This window comes from Thermobia domestica, chromosome 4, assembly GCF_964235325.1.
Source record: "Thermobia domestica chromosome 4, izTheDome1.hap1.1, whole genome shotgun sequence".
Lineage (NCBI taxonomy): Eukaryota > Metazoa > Arthropoda > Insecta > Zygentoma > Lepismatidae > Thermobia > Thermobia domestica.
The window spans coordinates 322,505,025-322,524,745 of NC_137457.1; the positions used below are offsets into that span (position 1 = coordinate 322,505,025).

A 19,721-nucleotide genomic window follows, 5' to 3' on the forward strand; every position below is an offset into this window, starting at 1 on the left:
CAAACGTTCCACAATGCAAATAGCTGTTATCAGTATGAATGAGTATTTTTATGCATCTAGATTGCTTATTAAACAGTATTAAACTGATATATGATTTTCGTATGTAGATGATCTATGATACGCAGTAAATAAACTATTCTTTTCAAGCGTAGAAAAGTTGTGAGCAAGAGCATCTTTTTATACAATATAAATATTACCCCAAGTAATTTTGAGTAGCTCAAGTATGTACAAAGAAAATACTGTCATCGTATTTGATGATTCAAGATTTTTTAAACACCTAATATGTTTCATTTTTCTAACGATTACTCTCTATAACAATCAGGGCTTTAATATAATGAAAACAGTATACCGACTTTTGGATGTTTTATCTTTTACTGAATAACACCTGCTTACTGGCAAACCAGAGACACACAGTCTAAGTTCGACATCGGTCTTTACGACGAGTGCATGAAGTGTTCTGATGCTCTGTGAGGAAAAGAGTTGAGTGGGACTTCATATTCACCTACACTACACTTATACTTTCAATTAAATTTCCCATTCTTTCTTCTACTATACTCCTTACTTCCTTTATTCTTTTCCTTTTTTTTAACATGAAACTCTGTGACAGGCCACGCTGCCCCATCAGCATTTGTATACGTGTTGTTTTCATAGTTTTGTGTTTCGCTCACTTCGAGCGGTGTGACTGAACGCTCCGCTCAGTAACCTTCTGAACTCCAGCGATGTTGTCTAAACTTCACTGGCAACATTGTCAACACATGATCAGGAAGCAGCAGGTTGAATCGACAGCAGGAGGAGCAGGTTGCAGGTAGACAGAAGGAGAGAAATGCAGTGTAATAAGAAGAAGTGGGAAAGCATAAAGAAAAGAATAAAATAAAAATGCAATTATAAAGAATTATTTGTAAGTGAATTAATAGAACAAAAATTGTTTAAGGACTTGTTTTGTGTTAACCTATCAGTCAAGGTAAGAAACTAACAAGTAAGCCATATTCGTAAAGAAGCCAGCCACTGCAAGTAAACATCGCATGTCACGTACTAATGTCAACGAAAAGAATTAAAACAAGTGATATGTGTATACGGTATACAACACATTAAAGCATGCTTTGCACTCGTAACCTTATAGAATTCTTTTAATGTGACTGTAAAAACATATGCGCATATAAAAAGTAAATCTTAAATATTAATACATTATTTATATAAGCCGACATAATAATATCCATTTCAAATACTTCATTCATGACCTAATCTATTTTATTGAATACTGCATATCAGTGCTACAAAAAGTAAATATAAAGTTTCTTGCGCCAGTCAATATTAGTAAAAGTTAATAATTTGTATACACCCTAAAGAATCAGTAAATATAAAACACCACGTATATAATAAGCGCACAATACAAACGCATTACTTTGTATTAAATTCTTTCAACCTTAAGCTCGAGTTTGAAACATATATACACTAAAAGCGCTTGAAAACAAATCAATCTATATTTAATATAGGCCTATATAATAGCAAAATATTACTTCAAATTATAGCCATAAAAATATCTAACAACCACAGTAGTAATATAACATTGTTACGTAACTATTAATTCTAAAAACTGTGCTAGCTAACATATTTATTTGTGAAGAATATTTGAAGTATCAGTAATAAGTTAAATTCAATTTAAATAAAAGTTCGCCAGTCGCGACTATCAAGTGTCAGTTAGTTAGTCACTTTGCATTCAAATTAGTATTTCACTAGTAAATCATCTGTTCGGGTAAAGACAAAACGGAAGATAGAAACAATTATATCAAGTGGCAAGTATAATATAATAGTTCAGTGCATCCGTAAAAAGGAAATAATTAAAAATAATAAATGAATAATAAATACAAATATAAATAAGAGATCAAACTTCTTTCTAGACATTTAAAATAATATAATTTCCTACTGTCGTCTGAACTGTCATTTATTCTAAAAAGACTATATAGTAAAAAAAATCTTATTGCATGTATTATTATTATTTTTGTTGTATATAGTATTTTGTGTGTTTCATTTTTCTAAATATCATGTTTCTTTTAATTACTCGTCAATCTCAGTGTTATGTTAAACAGTATCAATAATTAAAGTGAGTGACGTTACCGAGTCATTATTGTAGCTACTATTTACGTTAAAAGATTGTTCGTTTGTGGTAAGCATTATCTGTTGTGTATATGAATACTTTTTTGTAATAAAATGTGGTATTATAAAAACAAATATAGTAAATAAACACATATGGTTTTTAATAGCAAGTTTACGCAATTGTATTCTAAAAATTCTAAGTCTAAATTGCATCATCTCTCTACGTCCACGCTACGTCCGACAACTTCGTAAATAAGAACATTATAAATATTTGTATTAAAGGCTCAAATGGTAAGTTATCAATTACAACCCAAGAGTGTTATAGTATTAATGTTAGTATTCTTATTTAAGTTCACTATTTCTTAATACACTGTTTTCGGAGCGTGCGCTCCTGCTACCGGGATTCCGGATAACGGGAGGTTATTAAAATTTTGTTTCATATTTTAACCACTACTACCCTCCACCGTTACCGTCACCGTTACAACTCTTCTCAATTTCCTCTTTTCCCCACGGCCGTCTGGGTCTTCAGCCCTGTTACACTGTCTGAACTTCCGGATTTTGACAATTTACTAGTTTTGCTCTTTTTCCCTACTGTGTCCTGTTTTTTTCATGTATTTTGTTCCTGAATCCTAGTGAGGTAAATAAAAACAAATTTTTCAATTGTAGCACATACAACTGCATAGCCGGTGCACGTTCGTATTTAACCGATAATGGTTTAGAAGAAGAAGATAAAACTCAAGCTTTGGTATTACTAGCAACGAGTATTAAGTTTGAAATTATAGAAATTATTTATTTAAATATCGTAGTATCAGCAAAAACAATCTGTATTATATAAAATTTTCTGTATTATATTAAAATCTGTATGTTTGATATGAAGTATGAAATGTCTTTTATGAACGTTCTTGTAATGCATTAAATTTACATTGGTAGAATAATAGAAAGTTGAGTTTCAGTAACAGTTCGAATTTTGTAATAAATGGTACCTCATAATGGCAGGGGAAGCATGTGTTAAGTTGGAGTTTAAAGGCAAAGAAGAAAACGATAATGGCTTTTATCAGGATGATCCACTCGAAGGGAAAGGGTGGACGTACGGAGCGGTGACAGATAATAAGGAATTAATATCAGTGGAAGGAATTCAAAAAGCGAAGGATGAAACCATAACTTCTTCCGATATGGAAGTAAACATTCGTATGATGAAATCAGAACCTGAAGCTGTGATTTCTTCCGATGTGAAATTAAACGTTGATATGGTGAAAGCAGAACCTGCAGTTAAAGTAGACTTTACGTGTGAAAATAATTTAGATACGCAAGGTAACTTAGTAGATGAAGATATATTGGCATCGCACTCTACGGACTACAATCAATTAACATTAAACACACTAAATTCTGTTGGATCAGTAAGGTAATGATAAATTTTGGATATGGTAATAGGTTCAGATAGACAAGGCGGTAACATGAATTAGGAAATAATTTCACGAAAAACAGTAATGTATGTGAAGTGTTGCAAGAATAGGAAAATCCTTAATAAGGATTATGTGCTGTATTGCCAGATCCATTTTTAGGAAATTTACCGGATTAATTGGAGAATTTGAAGTGAAGTGAGTTTCATGTTCAGCAGCAGCAAGGCTATATAGCGTTCAGCAGCAAGGCTATATGAGACGTGGACCTACTGATTAACGTGGTATCCGAACCACGCAAAATGCCGCCGCAAATCGAACCCTGGTCTCCCACGCCAAAGGCGAGTGCTCTAACCGTTTAGCCGAGGAGGAGCTCATTGGAGAATTTATTTTGGTTTGTGAGAAGGAGTGTGTAAAAATCAGGTGAGGGAATTGTGAGGAAGACTGCGTAAATGTCAGATGAGGTAAAAAATTAAAAATGTTTAATTTAAGAAATTGGTTGTTTTAGGTTAGTTTTGATGTTATAAGCAGGACTGCATGTAGAGGCGGAAAGTAACAATTGTTACGTTTTAGTGATGGAAAAGGTAGTGCGAAAATGGCAAGCATATGTTAAGGTTTTGACATACCCTGTTTGAATTTTATGCAAACATAACGAGGGTCACTAGAAATTGTGCGAAAGATATGGTTTACTGATAACAAGTACAGTGATACTAATACCTAACCTTAAAAGTTGCAGTTCAAACTCGTATCACTGCAAAACACATCTGTTTTTACTACCTTCTTCACACACAGACCAACGGTTGCTGATGTGCTTGCTCCATTTGAACGCAGCCCGCGCTGTAGCACGGGTGTACTAGCATCATTATGCCCCAATCGCTTAGGTAGCATTAGTGCTTTTCGGTGGCCATCTAGCACAAGTTAATTTTGCTTTTTGCACTGCAAGTTTTGTGTTATACGTCCGAACGGTGTATTTATACGCAAAAGATAATGTTCCACTCCTAATTTTAAAAATTTACATGGGTGTGGGAGACCCGGGTTCAATTCCCGGCGAGAGCTCATGTTCGGATTCCACGTTAATTAGTAGGTCCACGTTTCATATAGTCTCGCTGCTTAAAGGGACGTTAAACTTAAAACCAACTCAACTCAAAGTTCTCATGCCTCAGTTGCAACTGACTTGCAGCTAAACCTAACCTACCCTAATGTAATGTAGGGGCCACGGTGGCTCAGTGGCAGATTGTCCACCTTTGGTGCTAGGGTTCTCTTGTTGAAACCCTGCTCCCGCCAAGTGAACTTTGTGGTGGACAAACACCATGTGCGTGGTTTTTCTCGGGGTTCTCCCGTTTTCCCCACTTTCTTCATTCCACCATTTCATTCATTATTCATCATCACCGTCTCCTTTAGCCTAACCGGCATAACCGTGGGACGTAAAACTCAAAAATTTCATTTCATTTCGTAATGTAATGTAAGTTAATCTACAGTAATGTAATCCATCCGCATCTGGTACGTTTTTCGATGCTCATTTTGCCCGGCGATAACAGCACAAATGCCTGAAGTAATACATTTTGATAATATTGAGTGTATACAAAAATACAGGTAATTGATATCAGGGTTAAAGAACTCACACAGCTCGAATTTATGCTTACAATTTTTGATTATACATTTTTCTACCACTTTATATATATTTACAATGTGCGTGCTCTTGAAAATGATTCATATATAAGGTTTTTTTGGGGGGATAAAAAAAACTAACGGTGGTGGATTGTTGTATGAATATTTGCGAAACATATTTCTAAAATTTTCTACACTGGAAAGAAAATCATACGCGAATTTCACTTACACACAACATATTTCGAACTTGACGAACCAGGTTTATACTGTTGGTGTTCTAAGGAATTAGCAGATAACACGGAGAAATAATTCAAAGGAAATATAACGTTTCCATTCAGTATTCTAATGGGAGTAAAAGAAACAAGTACAATAGTGATGCGTAAAATAATGCCATAAATATTTCCTAAACGAGTGCAATATAAATACTATATTCCACAGTTACGTTCCAGAAAGACATACGTACAAAAATATATATATATATATATATATATGTGTGTGTGTGTGTGTGTGTGGAGAGTTAATTAGATATACGGACAAACTGTAAGAAATGATTCCTCACATCAAAATGAGACAAAAAGTTCATATGGACCTATTTCGAAAAGTGCATAGTTTCAGAGCTAGGGCTGTTCAGAATCGCTAAAACGCTAAATTTCAATAGGTTCTATTTCGAATTTTAGAAATTGTGGATAGTGGTCCTTATCGCCATAAAGGAAGTCATGCACACGCAAATCAAAAATGCATATTTCATCAATTTTCAATTAGTCTACAGGGCATTCCTTACGGGGTGTTTTATCAGGTATGCACTCAATAGAATCTTCAGATATACCCTGATTTCAAGGAAGGTATAAAGTAGGCAGGAGGTAAGGCTTGAAAACAATGGACATCCAATGCTTCGGAGGGGAGTCGGAGGTGTTAAGACCCGCCAGCTCCATGTTTTTTGTGTTCGGAATAACGTGTGATGCGATGTATTTCGCCATTGTATAATTCGTTTTCTCCACTTATGAGCGTGAAAGAAAACATCCCAACATGCAATTTGCTGAGTACGAGCGACGGTGCTGCTGCCGGCTCTTAACACTTCCGACTCCCCTTCGAAGCATTGGATGTCCGCTATTGCCAAGCATTACATCCTGCCTACTTTGAACCTTCCTTGAAATCCGGCTATATCTGAAAACTCTATTGAGAGCATATATGAGAATTACTCTCTGTAGGGAATGCCCTGTAAACCTATTGAAAATTAACGAAATATGCACTTAGGATTGTGTATGCATGGCTTTCTTTACGCTGATAAGGGCCACCATCCACAGTCTCTCGAACTCAAAATAGGATCACTTAAAATTTGCGTTTTCTCGACTTGAGACAGCCCTAGCTCTGAAACTATGCGCTTTTTCCAACAGATCCATATCAACTTTTCCTCTTATTTTGATGTGCGGAATCATCTCTTTCTGTTTGTCGGTAGAGTTCGTTAACACACTCTCTCTCTCTCTCTATATATATATATATATTAACACCCTATATGAACAGAATCTGACACAGTATTCGACCTTAGGAACAAGTTTGAACAAGAATAAATGGAAGATTTTTCGTGGATGTAATTCTTACCTAATGCTAGGATCCAGGAATGAATAATCCAAAATTTATTCTCCTCTTGTAGTGCCGTAAGGGAATGACAAGTTATTTCATCCACGGTTAGAAACGGAAAACCTCCCATCGGGATAGCTAATTCTAAAATGCTTCAAATAATTCGATTTAATATTTTTTTTAAATCATGTTTCGAACTTTGGCATTTCCGTAGAAACTACTTTGGTTGGAATTGAGCAATGCGTAATTAGATATGTTGAATAAATTATGATTTCAGATTTGTGCGATCTTGAACCTTGAAAAAAAAATGTAGGCATCCATGAAAAATTCCTTCAATCTATCTAAATCTCATTCCAAATTTGAAAATTTTCCTGATCCGCCCTGCTGCCTATTTGCACGAGTATGTCAATTGAGATTACGCTGTCTTTAATAGCTAAGCATAACTAATTAGAAAATAGTTTCTTCTTGAATCTAGAAGGATGTAGGAATGCCTGAAAAGGTTCCAACGAGGGAAAAAATCTGTCGTACCATATAAAACATGTTTTAAACTTGGACCAGTTAATGACGGCTGTTCTGCCCCTTACATTGGAGGGTATAATTGGATCTTTGTTTTTTAGGTAATTGAGACATATTATTCGTTATTATTTCCTAGAATGCAATAGTATGAGATAATGTTATCACGTGGAGAAATAATTAAATGTTTTCTAGGCATTGTATATGATACTTGTTTCCAACTTTATGTTTGAACAGCTGACTGCCTTCGGATGGTTATTGTTTTGATTTTGTGCAATGTATTGTGAATTATTATTTTCTATAATCTAAATAGACTTATCAATATCGTTAGGTACAAGCTACTTGATCTACTTGAGATATGTTTCTAACCTGCATTAGCTGATGACAGCTATTTGATTTCTGATTACTGAAGATACAGATCAAGCCATTCTTACTATATGAGTGACGTCAGCTTTGAGGCTGTCTTTAATAGAATCTGGAAGGCTGTAACAATGATTGCGGATATATACCACAAAAGATTTTCTATTTTCTCTATTTTATAAACGTTTCGAAAGTTTGCGTATTGCTTTTACCATCGTCTCTTCTAACGACGGAGGTGGCTGTGGACATCGATTTTCTCTTTTCTAACACCTTTGGGCATCATCTTTCTCTTTTTGTTCTATTAGAAAAAATGATAGTAGGTTATATACGTTTTTCTCTGAATTAGAGAGTGTATCTTAAATACCCTGTACGTTGTAGCTATATATCTTCTATGCTGTTATTTTTTAGAATTATTTCGAAGTGAATTCTTATTCCAGTTGCTTACTTAAATTACCTTTATTATACTAAAACCATCCTATGTCCAGTGTGTCCCTGCTGGGGCTGGTGTCGATGTGTGCTTACCCGTACCTCCGTTAAAATACGAGGGACAAGTTGCTTTGGCCGAGATTTTGAAATTGTTTAACGGAGTACACTGTGCACTGTGTTAGCAATTCTAAACTTCCCGATCTTCACTCATCAAAACGAAAGGAATGAATGACAAATTCGCAACACAGCCGAGATCACTCGTCAATACCAAAGGAGAGAATGACAAATTCGTAACACAGCCGAGGTCATGCAGTTCTTTCCCGTAAGCAAAGGAAAGGTTTCGTTCGTAAGAGTAAAGCGTGGGAGAGGCCAAAGTATGTTTCACATATTTTTGTTGAAATAAGTCACCCTTGAAATAGAAAGGCTCTATACACATTATTGATTTAAACATAGGTGTATTTTATTATTTAGGATTATTGCTTTGTTTTATTTACTTTTATTTATATAGTGTTTTTTATGTCAGAAAAGAGAATATTTGCGGTTTCACTAAATTTGTTCTCTGATATTTGTGAACTTAGCCTACACTTCCGTTTATTCTGTTCAGTTTTCGCTTACATTTCTCTTTAGTGAAAGTTTTTTTGTTAATAAAAAAAAGAATTCACGCTGGCTTTATGAATAATTAAATACTTCATTGAGCTTGATGGGGATGGTTTTACCAACAGATAGAGATATCTTGGGATATGAGATATAAGAGCTCAAAATTACACCTCTGATAGTTGTGAATAAAAATCATTACTTTAAACAACCGTTTTAAGGAAGTCTAAAGGTTTTACATTTTCCTGTGTGTGGGGGACCGCGGAGGCTCAGTGGTAGAGCACTCACCTATGGACCATGGGGTTAATGATTTGATCTCACCCAGCACCAAGTGAATTTTGTGGTGAACAAACACGGTGAGTGTGAGTTTTCTTGGGGCTATTCCGTTTCCTCCTACTTTCTTCATTGCACCATTTCATTCTTTTCTCATCACTCGCCGTCTCCTTCAGCCTAGCCGGCATAAGTTTGGCACGTAAAACAAATATTTTTTTCCAATATACGGTGCGCCTAGAATTTGACATTACACGATAAGTTTCAAATTTATATATCTAGACTTTGCTGTTGCATGTATGGAAAATTTCCATTGATACGTGTTCGACCTATTTTAGTTTGGCCTTAGCACGATAACAAAGAAGTAGTAATCGTAGTTTTCAGGCGATTTATGATATTTCTATGAAGAGAATTTCACTAAAATATGTAAGTTACCATGAAACACAAGTGGGAGAAAAACCTAATTTACATAATTTTAAACGCACAAAGATAAGTCGAATTTATTCATACATCAATCTTTAATGATAATAACATCGCAAATTTCATGTAACAGGTCATCACAGAAAATACGTCTTGAAAAGAAAATAGACTTGATCGTTTAGAATGTGTTTTGTTTTCATTTTTTGCAACTATTTTTACTTGCAAATACTATGGTACGTAATAAAATCCATTAAGGCCAATAATTCGTGTTCACATAAGTCAGACAGAGATAGGATAGAAATATTATCTTTTCGAGGGCTTTCTAACATTTGTTCGAAATAAAAGATAACAAGATAAACTCCAAAAATTAATTGAATTACTCACAACAAAAATATTCTTAGATCACATAGTTACACTCTTAAATTTTTGCAACAATATAGCTGTTCATTTTATTTTTACATCGTGCAACCAGAACGTGTAGATTTCATTTGAATTTATCCTTTAAAATATAAAAGTGATATGATTTTTTTGTTTAGATTTGTTAGTTTATTTACTGAATGCAAAATGTCCAATGTCAAAGGGAGACGTGAAAATTCTGCTACAAATTTTACCAAAATCATAAAACTGAAATTTGGTCTAACTTGCCGGTGATTCAACAGTGGTTCAGTATGCGTCTCACTAGTTTAGCATTTTGAGATTTGAATTTGTAAATTACTGATTCCTATTAAAATCAAGGTCGTGCTAATATTTCTTTGTTTTCTACAGTTGAACTGCTTGTTTATGGTAATTATTTATTAAGTTGTTAGTACACAACTTGTTGCTATCAACGCAAGAAATATAAATTGAACAGAAATAGGTACATTCTCTTTTTGCATAGGGTCGCAGTTTCAACCCTATAACTAGCAATACTTGCTTTCTGTTCAGTGAATTTCAAATTCATGTTGTTGTAAATTTATGCTTTATGAAAGCATATAACTGAAATACAATAACCACACCAAAAATGCTTCGCAAAAAGAAGATGTAAATAATAGCTTTAAGAGATCTTGAAATAATCGTTAACGATTTATTGTGTTCATATTTATGCCGGGAACATCTACGTGTAGAAAATTGTGCGGCATGTACTATATTTTAACAATTTTTGCGTTTATTACAGTTTCCTTTCTGCGTTTTTTCAAAGTTTAATAATTAGTTTGTAGAGGTAATGGCCTGTACAAAAATATTCCCAAGATATAAAACAAAATAGTAATAAATATATAGGTAGAAAATTTAAGCTCGATTGATTACATCCTGGTACCCTACTTTCAAGAGAACTTTCTAGGCAACAGCGGCCCGCATAATGCGAATTCACTTAAAATTCGTAGAAAAGGATCTGACTGAACAATCATTACTTAAGGAAAATATTTAATTTCTTAGTTTCAAAGTAGTGCTTTTTTTTTTTTTTTTTTTTAGTAATTATTATTTCTTACCTAAGCATAGAAAATTGTAGAAAACCCATTTCCTGTAAACATAGCAATACTTAAGGCCAACTATAAATGTATGGTACTGGATTGTCAACTTGAAGAGCAAAGTGTGTGTGAGTGAATTAGGATAGATACTGCGTAAATAATATAGATAAAAGTTGTTGTGAATATGGTTCGGATCGCTATCCGTTGCCTAATATTTTCTTTCCTTTTATTACACTACAAAATCTTAACCTTTTAGCATGTAGTCTTTTTACTTATATTAACCTTTTGCATGATTATAGTTTGCTCAGTATATCTTGAGCACGTATAATCTCAGACAGGATACGTCACATGCATTTTCTTTTCCCTCATCCATTCTGATCTTTCTTTAGGCTTATAAAACAGATAGTCAGAACGAAATATTTAACATTTATAAACAAACTAATTATCTTGCGATACAGCAGTATAGACATTTCGTTCAATGAAACGTTGCTGACGGCATTTGTTCTTACATGGTTGAGAACATTAAACAAGCTAATCCTTTCTTCACACCAGTGTAGTTTGTCTGTACATATATTGTAGAGTAGGAAAAAATAATTTTCTTTTTAATTCATTAATTGTCCAAATGTTGTGATCGGGAGGCAAGGTATTATATATTCTATCAGGCGCAGAATAAAATTTGTTCATTAATTTAAACTGTACAATCTAGTTAATAGTAGGCTAATAAGTTCTTAACTTTCTTTGCAATAGAAGTATCAAACATAATAAGTTAAACATATAGCACAACAGATAAAATTCAGATAATTTATAAAATCGCCGATGTGACAAGGACAACATTATTATATAAAAATATTTTTATTGCCTTAACTAGTGTTGCTGCACACAGGAAAGACGAGACATTACTTTTAGGTTTCCGAACTATGCTAAACATAAATGTCGCAAGTCCTGTAGAACGCCTACCATTTTACCTGTCGTCAGGCAGAAGGGAGAAATTGTAACGGTAATAGAGGACCTAGTTTGTGCAGACTGTTCAACGTCTTAAGACTAGATCTATTTTCCTCCGTTACATTTCTATTAAAACCACACCAAGTATTAATCAATTGTTTCCAGTTTCAATGTTGAATAACGTAGTCGCTGCCATATAACAAGAAGCGGATATTGGAAAATCTATTAAGCCTCTCGATACAAGTAAAATATTAGTTCCGTGTCGTTGTCAAGCAGTAATAAACAAAGAGCAATACAACGAAAAGTTCGTACTTTCAGATTTCAAAGTAGTCTCCATCAGAATCTGACACTTTTCGCCAATGTTCGTGCAGCTGTACAGTGCACTGGTGATAAATCTCGGCCGTCGTAGATGCAAAGTTTTACATGAATGTTTTCTTCAGGTAGTAATCCCTTACCGCAATGTACGATCAATATAATGAATGACATGGTGTCTTCCAGGTCCTTTTCGGCACATTTTGTTTGGCATCGTCTTCAATTGGAACATATTCTTGCGATTTACCAAAAATGGCTCATTCTTCTGCAATGCACGGTGCAACCTTTACAACTGCTGACATTAGAGATCAGTAGCGATGGACTAATCAGGTATAACCTTTTATAATTGCAGAGGTGGTCTTGAGATGTGACGATCTTTCACTTGGTGACAACCAATGTGTAATATGCTGGGGAGTGTTATAGAGGACCATTTATATTCAGTGAGCAAACGATGAAAGAAGTGTGTGTTTGAGTGCCGAGTGAACAAGGACAAACGGGCTGTCAGGTATTGTTTCTCGTCCGCCAGCAATTTGTTGGGTACCAACGTGCTTAATTTGTATTTCTTCTTTATCCCATGTAGTTGCAGTCTGACTTTTTCAACGGAAACATGGAACCCTTCTGCACGGTCGACACACGATTTACTACTGTCTTCCTTGGTGGCTGCATTCAAAGCCTCATTATCCGGCATATGTAGTTGTCCATTGTGAGGTTCATCCGAAAAAATCCCATCTCCCGCACGGAAATTTTTGAACAAATGCCCGACAGAGCATTCGCTTACAGCCTTCTCTCTAAATTTTTGACATATGTGGCGACTTGTTGCAGCAGATGATAAGCCACTTTAGAGTCAAACAACAAACACGCGCGAAGAAGCTGAAACTGCATTGATACTTCCGATTCTCTCCGACACTTGACGAAGTATGACTGGTGTATGTGCACAATGTGCCTGTATTACTGAAGGTCGTTCATAAACTAACTCGCGATCTTTAGGTAGCCACGAGCGTCATTTAGTCTTCTTTCTGTGAGCGCTTGATTAATGAGACGTTAAAAATTGCAAGAACTTTGTTTAGTTACCTTGTATATCATCTCTTCTTCCGGCACTTTATTAAATCCCGACGTACTATTATATACCGGTCCTTCCGAATTCAACACTGATTATAGAATAAAATCATTAATAATAGGATCAAAGGACTGCTTGTAGCCGATTCAGCGTCTTAAAGAAATAAAATTTCCATCCATATTAACCTAGTAAACTCGGTAGTGGTAGAAATTTCCTACTATTTTTCTTTTCAAAATGATTTTCATAGAATTCAAATCAGTAAAATATAAAAGTAAATTATTTGTTAAACGTTGAAATAATAAGTTCCCCGCTAACTCCTTATTGAAAGGGGAATTAGTGGTGGATACAAGCCCTTTGCAGTTTGAAGGTTGGCCACCGTAGAAAAATGCTAGGTCACAATGACAGGCCGTTTCTCAATAATGTGCGCATAAGTATAGTTTGTTTATAACCGAAAATGTATAATCGTAACTACAATGTTCGTTTTAAATATTGTTATTTATGTAAAAGAAGAAAAAAGAAAGCTGAAGATATCGAGTTTCCTTGTAATCAAATCACTGTCCCAACAGTAGTTTTGGCTTGTCGATATTCCCAAGTTCATATAGGAGATTCGAGAAAAAGTTTTCAGTTTCAACTCGAATAACCACAATATAATAATCATAATAAATACTAACAACCGGTTTATTGAAATAGAATTGTGTTAAAAGGGCACCATCTCTTTCGTTACTACACCACTACAACGGGATGTGGTAAAATATACTCTTATTTCTTAATCAAGGTTGATAGACGTTGAAAACAGGAATAATCAGAGAGGCGTTTTTTGAGATGGAACCAGTATGTTAAGTGAAATACTACCACACCTTTTGTACTAAAACTAAAAGGTTAGAAAGTTATTAGTTCTTGCGTCTTCAACGCTTAAATCCATAGAAGAAAGCCGGAAAGGGTTATCGAAAATCCATGGTTTGGAATCGATTCAGCATCACCAAAAAGTTATCTTCATGCTTGCTATTTTAATAAAATCAGAAGTAATAATGTCTTCCTAGTATTTCCAGCTTCAATAGTGTTCGATATAGAAAAAATCATATTTGGTAGCAAATCCTTTTCTGTCGTTTTAACTTCCTAAAGGCTGTTTTAATAAAACGATAGTTAACAACATACATTGCCTGAATTTGATGCTAAAATATGTCGTATACCCCACTGAAACGGCTCAGTTAGAGTGTGCAAACATGAACATCGGTTAGGGCTCAAACAGTGAACTGGGGAACGCGCATTAATCAAGCTCCTGAGAGTTTTTGTGGAGGCGCAACAACTATTGGAAAAATTGTATCCTCTCTATTGTAAGAGACAAGTGATAACGTTTATCTTGATCGAATATGGAATAGTCAAGAAGTCTTCCAGCCTTTTTTGGCTATTAAAGGCTCGAAATGATCAAAATCTCGAGGATTTCTCAATGATCTTATTGGGGCCGCGGTGGCTCAGTGGTAGAGCGTTCACCTCTGGTGCTTGGGGTCCCGGGTTCGATCCCAGCCCCCGCGAAGTGAACTTTGTGGTTGACAAACACCGTGTGCGTGGGTTTTCTTGGGGTTCCCCGTTTCCACCCACTTTCTTCATTCCACTATTTCATTCATTTCTCATAATCACCGTCTCTTTTAAGCTAACCGGCATAACCGTGGGACGTAAAACTCAAAGTTTTCATTTTCAATGATCTTATTATGAAACATTTTCTCCCTTTTTTAATCAAGCCTGTTTTTATTCTGACGAGATAAAGGATAATGTGAATCGAAAAGGCGTTTTATCTGTTATATGAATATCTGAAGTATAATTATTTCGGTTCTTGGTTCTTGGTAAAGAAGTATGAGTATGAACTATCCAGTTGTTCCAGTTATTTAGGGATACATTTTCTCTTTATGATATTATGAGCCCGCTGGTCTTCGATAGTTATCTCTTCTACTGACGATAAGTGAATTACTGACCATACGCCTGTAATCTGCAGATGTACTCTACTGGTTTTAAGATAATTGAAACAGATCCGCTGCCAATGACTGACCAACACTGACGTCTAAATGACAGAGGTCAAGGGAATTAATGACATCAGATTATTTTTAATTTTCACTTTGTGCCTCAAATCGTTGTAGCTCTTCACAGTTGCTACAAAGCATATATGTGTTTGAACACTTCAATTGTTCCATTTCTCTTCTTTTGGATTTATCAGTGAGTGAAATTCTTGGAAGGTTGACTAGCGCTTTATTTTATCTCAGTATGGAATATAGCAATTATATCATACAGTTTTACGCACTTGAAAATTATTGAATATCATTCCGTCGTTCATGTACTCAGTAACTTATCAACTCACTATATTATTAGCTGTTATCGCTTCAATATTCAGCGTAAATTTCACCGTTCAAAATGGCCGTGTGAAGAGTTTACTTTTGATAGTTACAGATTAAATTCAGATTGTACTGTAACACCTGTGTCATTAATTCCGAACCAATAAGATTTCTTCTATTTTTTTATTTCACTGAATGAGTGCTGTCTAAAGCGTGATCAATTAAAGAAACCATTAACCACGTGTGCACTGCACGTTGAAAATAAAGTTCCGTGATATCAACTTTACTGAAAATACGGAAAAGTCATCGTTACGTGTTTTATTTCAGAACAAACACACCTTATTTCTTTTTTTAAAAAAATCAGATTAATATACTTGTTTTACGTTTAGTTCCTCTCAAACATTTTAACATTGATGTCTTGGAAGTAATTGCGGCAGATCACTGTCTTGTGATCCCATTAGGAAAATGATACTTGTGTGAGTTTAGGAGAGTGAATTGTTCTCTTGCTCATAGATTGAAACCTGTAGTATGCACTTCAACTAAGCAAAGCTTTTAGGTTTAGAATATCAAAATAGGTCGTTATGTAACAGCTGAACTGTGCTACAGAATGAAATCTTCCAGTTCTACGTGGCACCGGTATGACGGCTAGAATAAAGGAGACGGTGATGGGAAATATTGAAATGGTTAAACAAAGAAAGTGGCAGGAAACGGGAGAAAATAACAAAAAAAATCCACGCAGACGATGTTTGTCCATCGCTAAGTGCACTTGGGTTTATGCTAGAAGTATACAACACAAAATATACTCATAATAATATTGTCCTTACAACATGTAATAACAGTAACAATCTCTGATATATTGCATAACGTTCCCGAGATCTTTCGTGGCCAAGTGGTCAGTTTGTTCTCCTTGGGCGGGCGAGAGCCGAGTTCGATTCGTGGCTGGAGCACATTTTTTTGAGATTCCACGTTAAGCTTATTTCCACGTCAAATATAGCCTTGTTCTTGAAGGGACGCTAGACTCAAAATAAAATCAGTGTTGTCACTTCTTTCGTGTAGTTGCACGTAATAATTTTGCTTTATTAAGCGTCAGACAAAATCAATAATCAGATCATCTCGTACGAGATTAGTGACACATTCAAATGTAGATTAAGAGAAGACCTCTCGTGATTTTGCTACTATTGCCATCAAAACAAGTTTATAGAATAGTGCACTGTTTTCACATATGGCATAAGCTCAAAAACCACTTTAAAATATAGACAGAGAAAACCATTATATCATGACAAAGCCGTAAATTTGCGATCATTCCATTAGATTTGCGTCCATTGCAAGTTTGGAACAATTTCCCATCTATAGGTTTTTAAATTGTCCTTTAATATTATCGTATCAGGCAGTTAGTACGTGCGAAACCATGCTGAAGTTCACACGAACAAATAGATACTTATAATTTATTTCACTTTGAACTCTCCTTGCCCTATAGGAACTAGTTTCAAATTATTTATTTTAAAAATAACTACTCCCAAAGAGGAAAATAATTTTATTTTTGTGTTTGATAAATTTATTAATGTTCTAAGACTGTAAACCCCATTTGTTGAGGAACGAAATTGATATCTGTATTCTCCTCGCTGAAGGGAATATGTGAGTCACCATTAACTAGTGCAGTAACCCAAGAGATACAAGGTCTATTGTTCTAAACTGTTGTATCTTGTTCACTGTATCTGACATCGTCAAAGGGTAAGTTCCACATTGCCCTCAAGTTAGCGAATTTATTCAGACTTAGTTAGCATTACCCAGTTACATATATAATAGAAGTAATATTCAGCTTCTTACTACAAATACATTCAAGAATTTATATTGGTGAAATTAAGTATTATGTACGGATTAAACCCATCCCAATTTATTTATCTAAGAAAAATTCCCAGCTATTAGATCTCTTACTGTACTACAAATTTGAACATCCTCAATGACTAATACGACAATAAGAGCAGCTAATATCGAAACACTCACTCGTGGCGAAAAGTTAATTATCTTTCCAATTATCATATGAACGAATTGCATTACTGCTCTAGAAAATGTGAAAATTTTGAGCTCGTTTTTGTCTAATAAAGAAACAATGTCTAATTGGTGAGAGTAAAGACCGTAGTATGTGGTTCGTGCGTCGTAAGTTTTATTTGTATCCAATACAGATTGGAATACAAAGTGATATCCCAAATAACTCTGTATATAATAATATATTATCAAAGACGAACTCTGCCATAATAACCTGTAAATTTGGTTACAAGCAGCATTAATGCTGAGATCTAAAAAAAAAAGTGTAACATCGGCCATTTATTTGTTAAACTTCTAATAAATATTACTTTATACTCATTTAAACAGAAAAAAAATATTAAAGAATTTACTCTCAATAATTGATAAAAACAGTTCACTTTTATCCTTTTTAGTTTAGCTGATATGAAGTTTGAAAGAATGATAATTAAAATAGTTATTGACTGGTTTGGAACTAATATTACCGTTCTTTAAATCTAGGCTGACGCATTTAAAACCAACAACTTTTAGTGCACAGAATCGTATCTGAAAATTCAACAGAAAGTATATGACGTAATTATATGAAAACATGCGTAGGCGAAGCTACCTAATGATAACTCGATGCTTTAATAGTATTAAATCGGTTTAACTAACAGAATATAAAGGAAATCAAGAAAGAATTAATAGTTGTTTTTCGATATTTTGGCTTCTTCTTAATGACTCGATCCATGCAGTCATTACGAGTCGACATAGTACGGCTGAATCTTAAAATAATGTTTTGCTACTCCACGTAAATCATACATTTACCACATGAAAATTAAACAGGATAATTCGAATTTACTCCACACGAATATATGTATTCCTAAATTATAGTAACTATTTGAGTATAACTTAGACGTATGCATATAAGATCTAGAACACAAGTTCTTGGAAAGTTCATGAAAGAGGTTAAAGGAGGGAAAATCGAGTATTATACTCATCTGAAACAATATAGCCTGAAGAACTCTTTCAATGCAATATCTAAAGCGAAAAATCGTTAATATAAAAACAAACTTCAAATGGGAATAAATTAGTGAATATGACTACTTGTTTCAGTAAGAGGAAAGACATTTGTGTAGTCAATGTTTCGGGGAGCAGCTTCTTGTAGCAAATACTGTGCTAGATTTTTTCATTCGTGGATACTCGCAACTCCCACGTAGCTATCGGTATCAATATGTCGATATTAGTCACAGAAAGTTATCACCAATGTCCAATTAATCTGTCAATTGCAGATATTTCCTATCGGTGAACTATTATATAATTTTAGATTTGACTCCTTCGAGATCATGAGTTACTCCAATTAGATTTAGAGCTAATGAAATCTGAACACAAGTTCATTTTACTTTTGTTTATTTTTCTTGTATCTGCTGCACATCGCCGGTGCGCCTCAAAGAACCGATATATGACATTTTTGTCAAAAATGAGTTAGGTCATGCATATAAACCGGAAAGCTGTCAGGCAGCGTCCCTTATGATGCCATAAGTTAATATTCAAATCTTTCGCCACAAGAATGAAAAGTTATAACTTGAAATTAAAGGATTCTGGTTCTCAAATTGTACGCATTGGTTATGTACATAATCCTCTATGTGCTTATAACGACGTAAGAGGTGCCACGTAAACAGAAAATGGTAATATAATATTGTTGAGGAAGCTACAATAATGTCCAGTGCTTAATGTAGGCAGAATCACTTTTATTGTATCTTTCATGTGTTTCCTTGTATTTGGCAAAATTTGAACAGTTCCAAATGTTTTTTGTTTCTCCTGAAAAGTTGTGATTTAACGCAGCGGTTCGTAGAGGCGCAGCGAGGACATATTCCTGCAAGTACTGTTTTCTCCTTTCATAGGAGGATAGAAATAAGTTCACTATAAATGTGACTGGCTGACTTACCAGAAAATAAAGTTAATTATAACTGGTACATCCTACTAGCTGCAATATGATGTTTAATTACACCCGTAAATATGGAAAATAAAATGCATTGAAGATATTTTTCCTTGGAGTCAAAGGTTTTTTTTCTAATATATCTTTTTTTTTTTTCTTTTGTGGAACATATTAGACGTAGTATAAAAATGATGGTCCTCACAATCTGATTTGTAGTTTCTGATAACAAGTGTCCATTTTCATACTGACTTTTTACTTTTATTTTGTAAATTATTTCAACGTTTTCGAAATTTTGAAGTATGATTAATAAGTTAATTTTTCGTATTTTGTAATACAAACATTTCTAGTGTTAACATTTAAACAGATTACGGTTGTCTATTGTAGGATAATTGTAAGTATGATTTAAATGATGTCGTCTATGAATTCACTTATTCATGTTCA

The 19,721-nt window shown here is 34.5% G+C and overlaps 1 protein-coding gene across 4 annotated transcripts in view; it reads left to right on the forward strand.

Moving 5' to 3' along the window:
- The first annotated feature begins 2,824 nt into the window (after window positions 1-2,824).
- The window catches only part of LOC145684396 (uncharacterized), a 28,594-nt gene continuing 11,697 nt past the window's right edge, over window positions 2,825-19,721 (forward strand). For 3 of the 4 annotated variants that reach the window (XM_081756679.1, XM_081756681.1, XM_081756680.1), the window contains exon 1: window positions 2,825-3,496. In XM_081756679.1, coding sequence (XP_081612805.1) covers window positions 3,084-3,496 — 413 coding nt within the window. In that variant the 5' untranslated portion in view covers window positions 2,825-3,083. Of the gene's footprint in view, window positions 3,497-12,311; window positions 12,465-19,721 lie in introns of all 4 variants that reach the window. The other variant, XM_081756682.1, reaches the window with a different exon arrangement.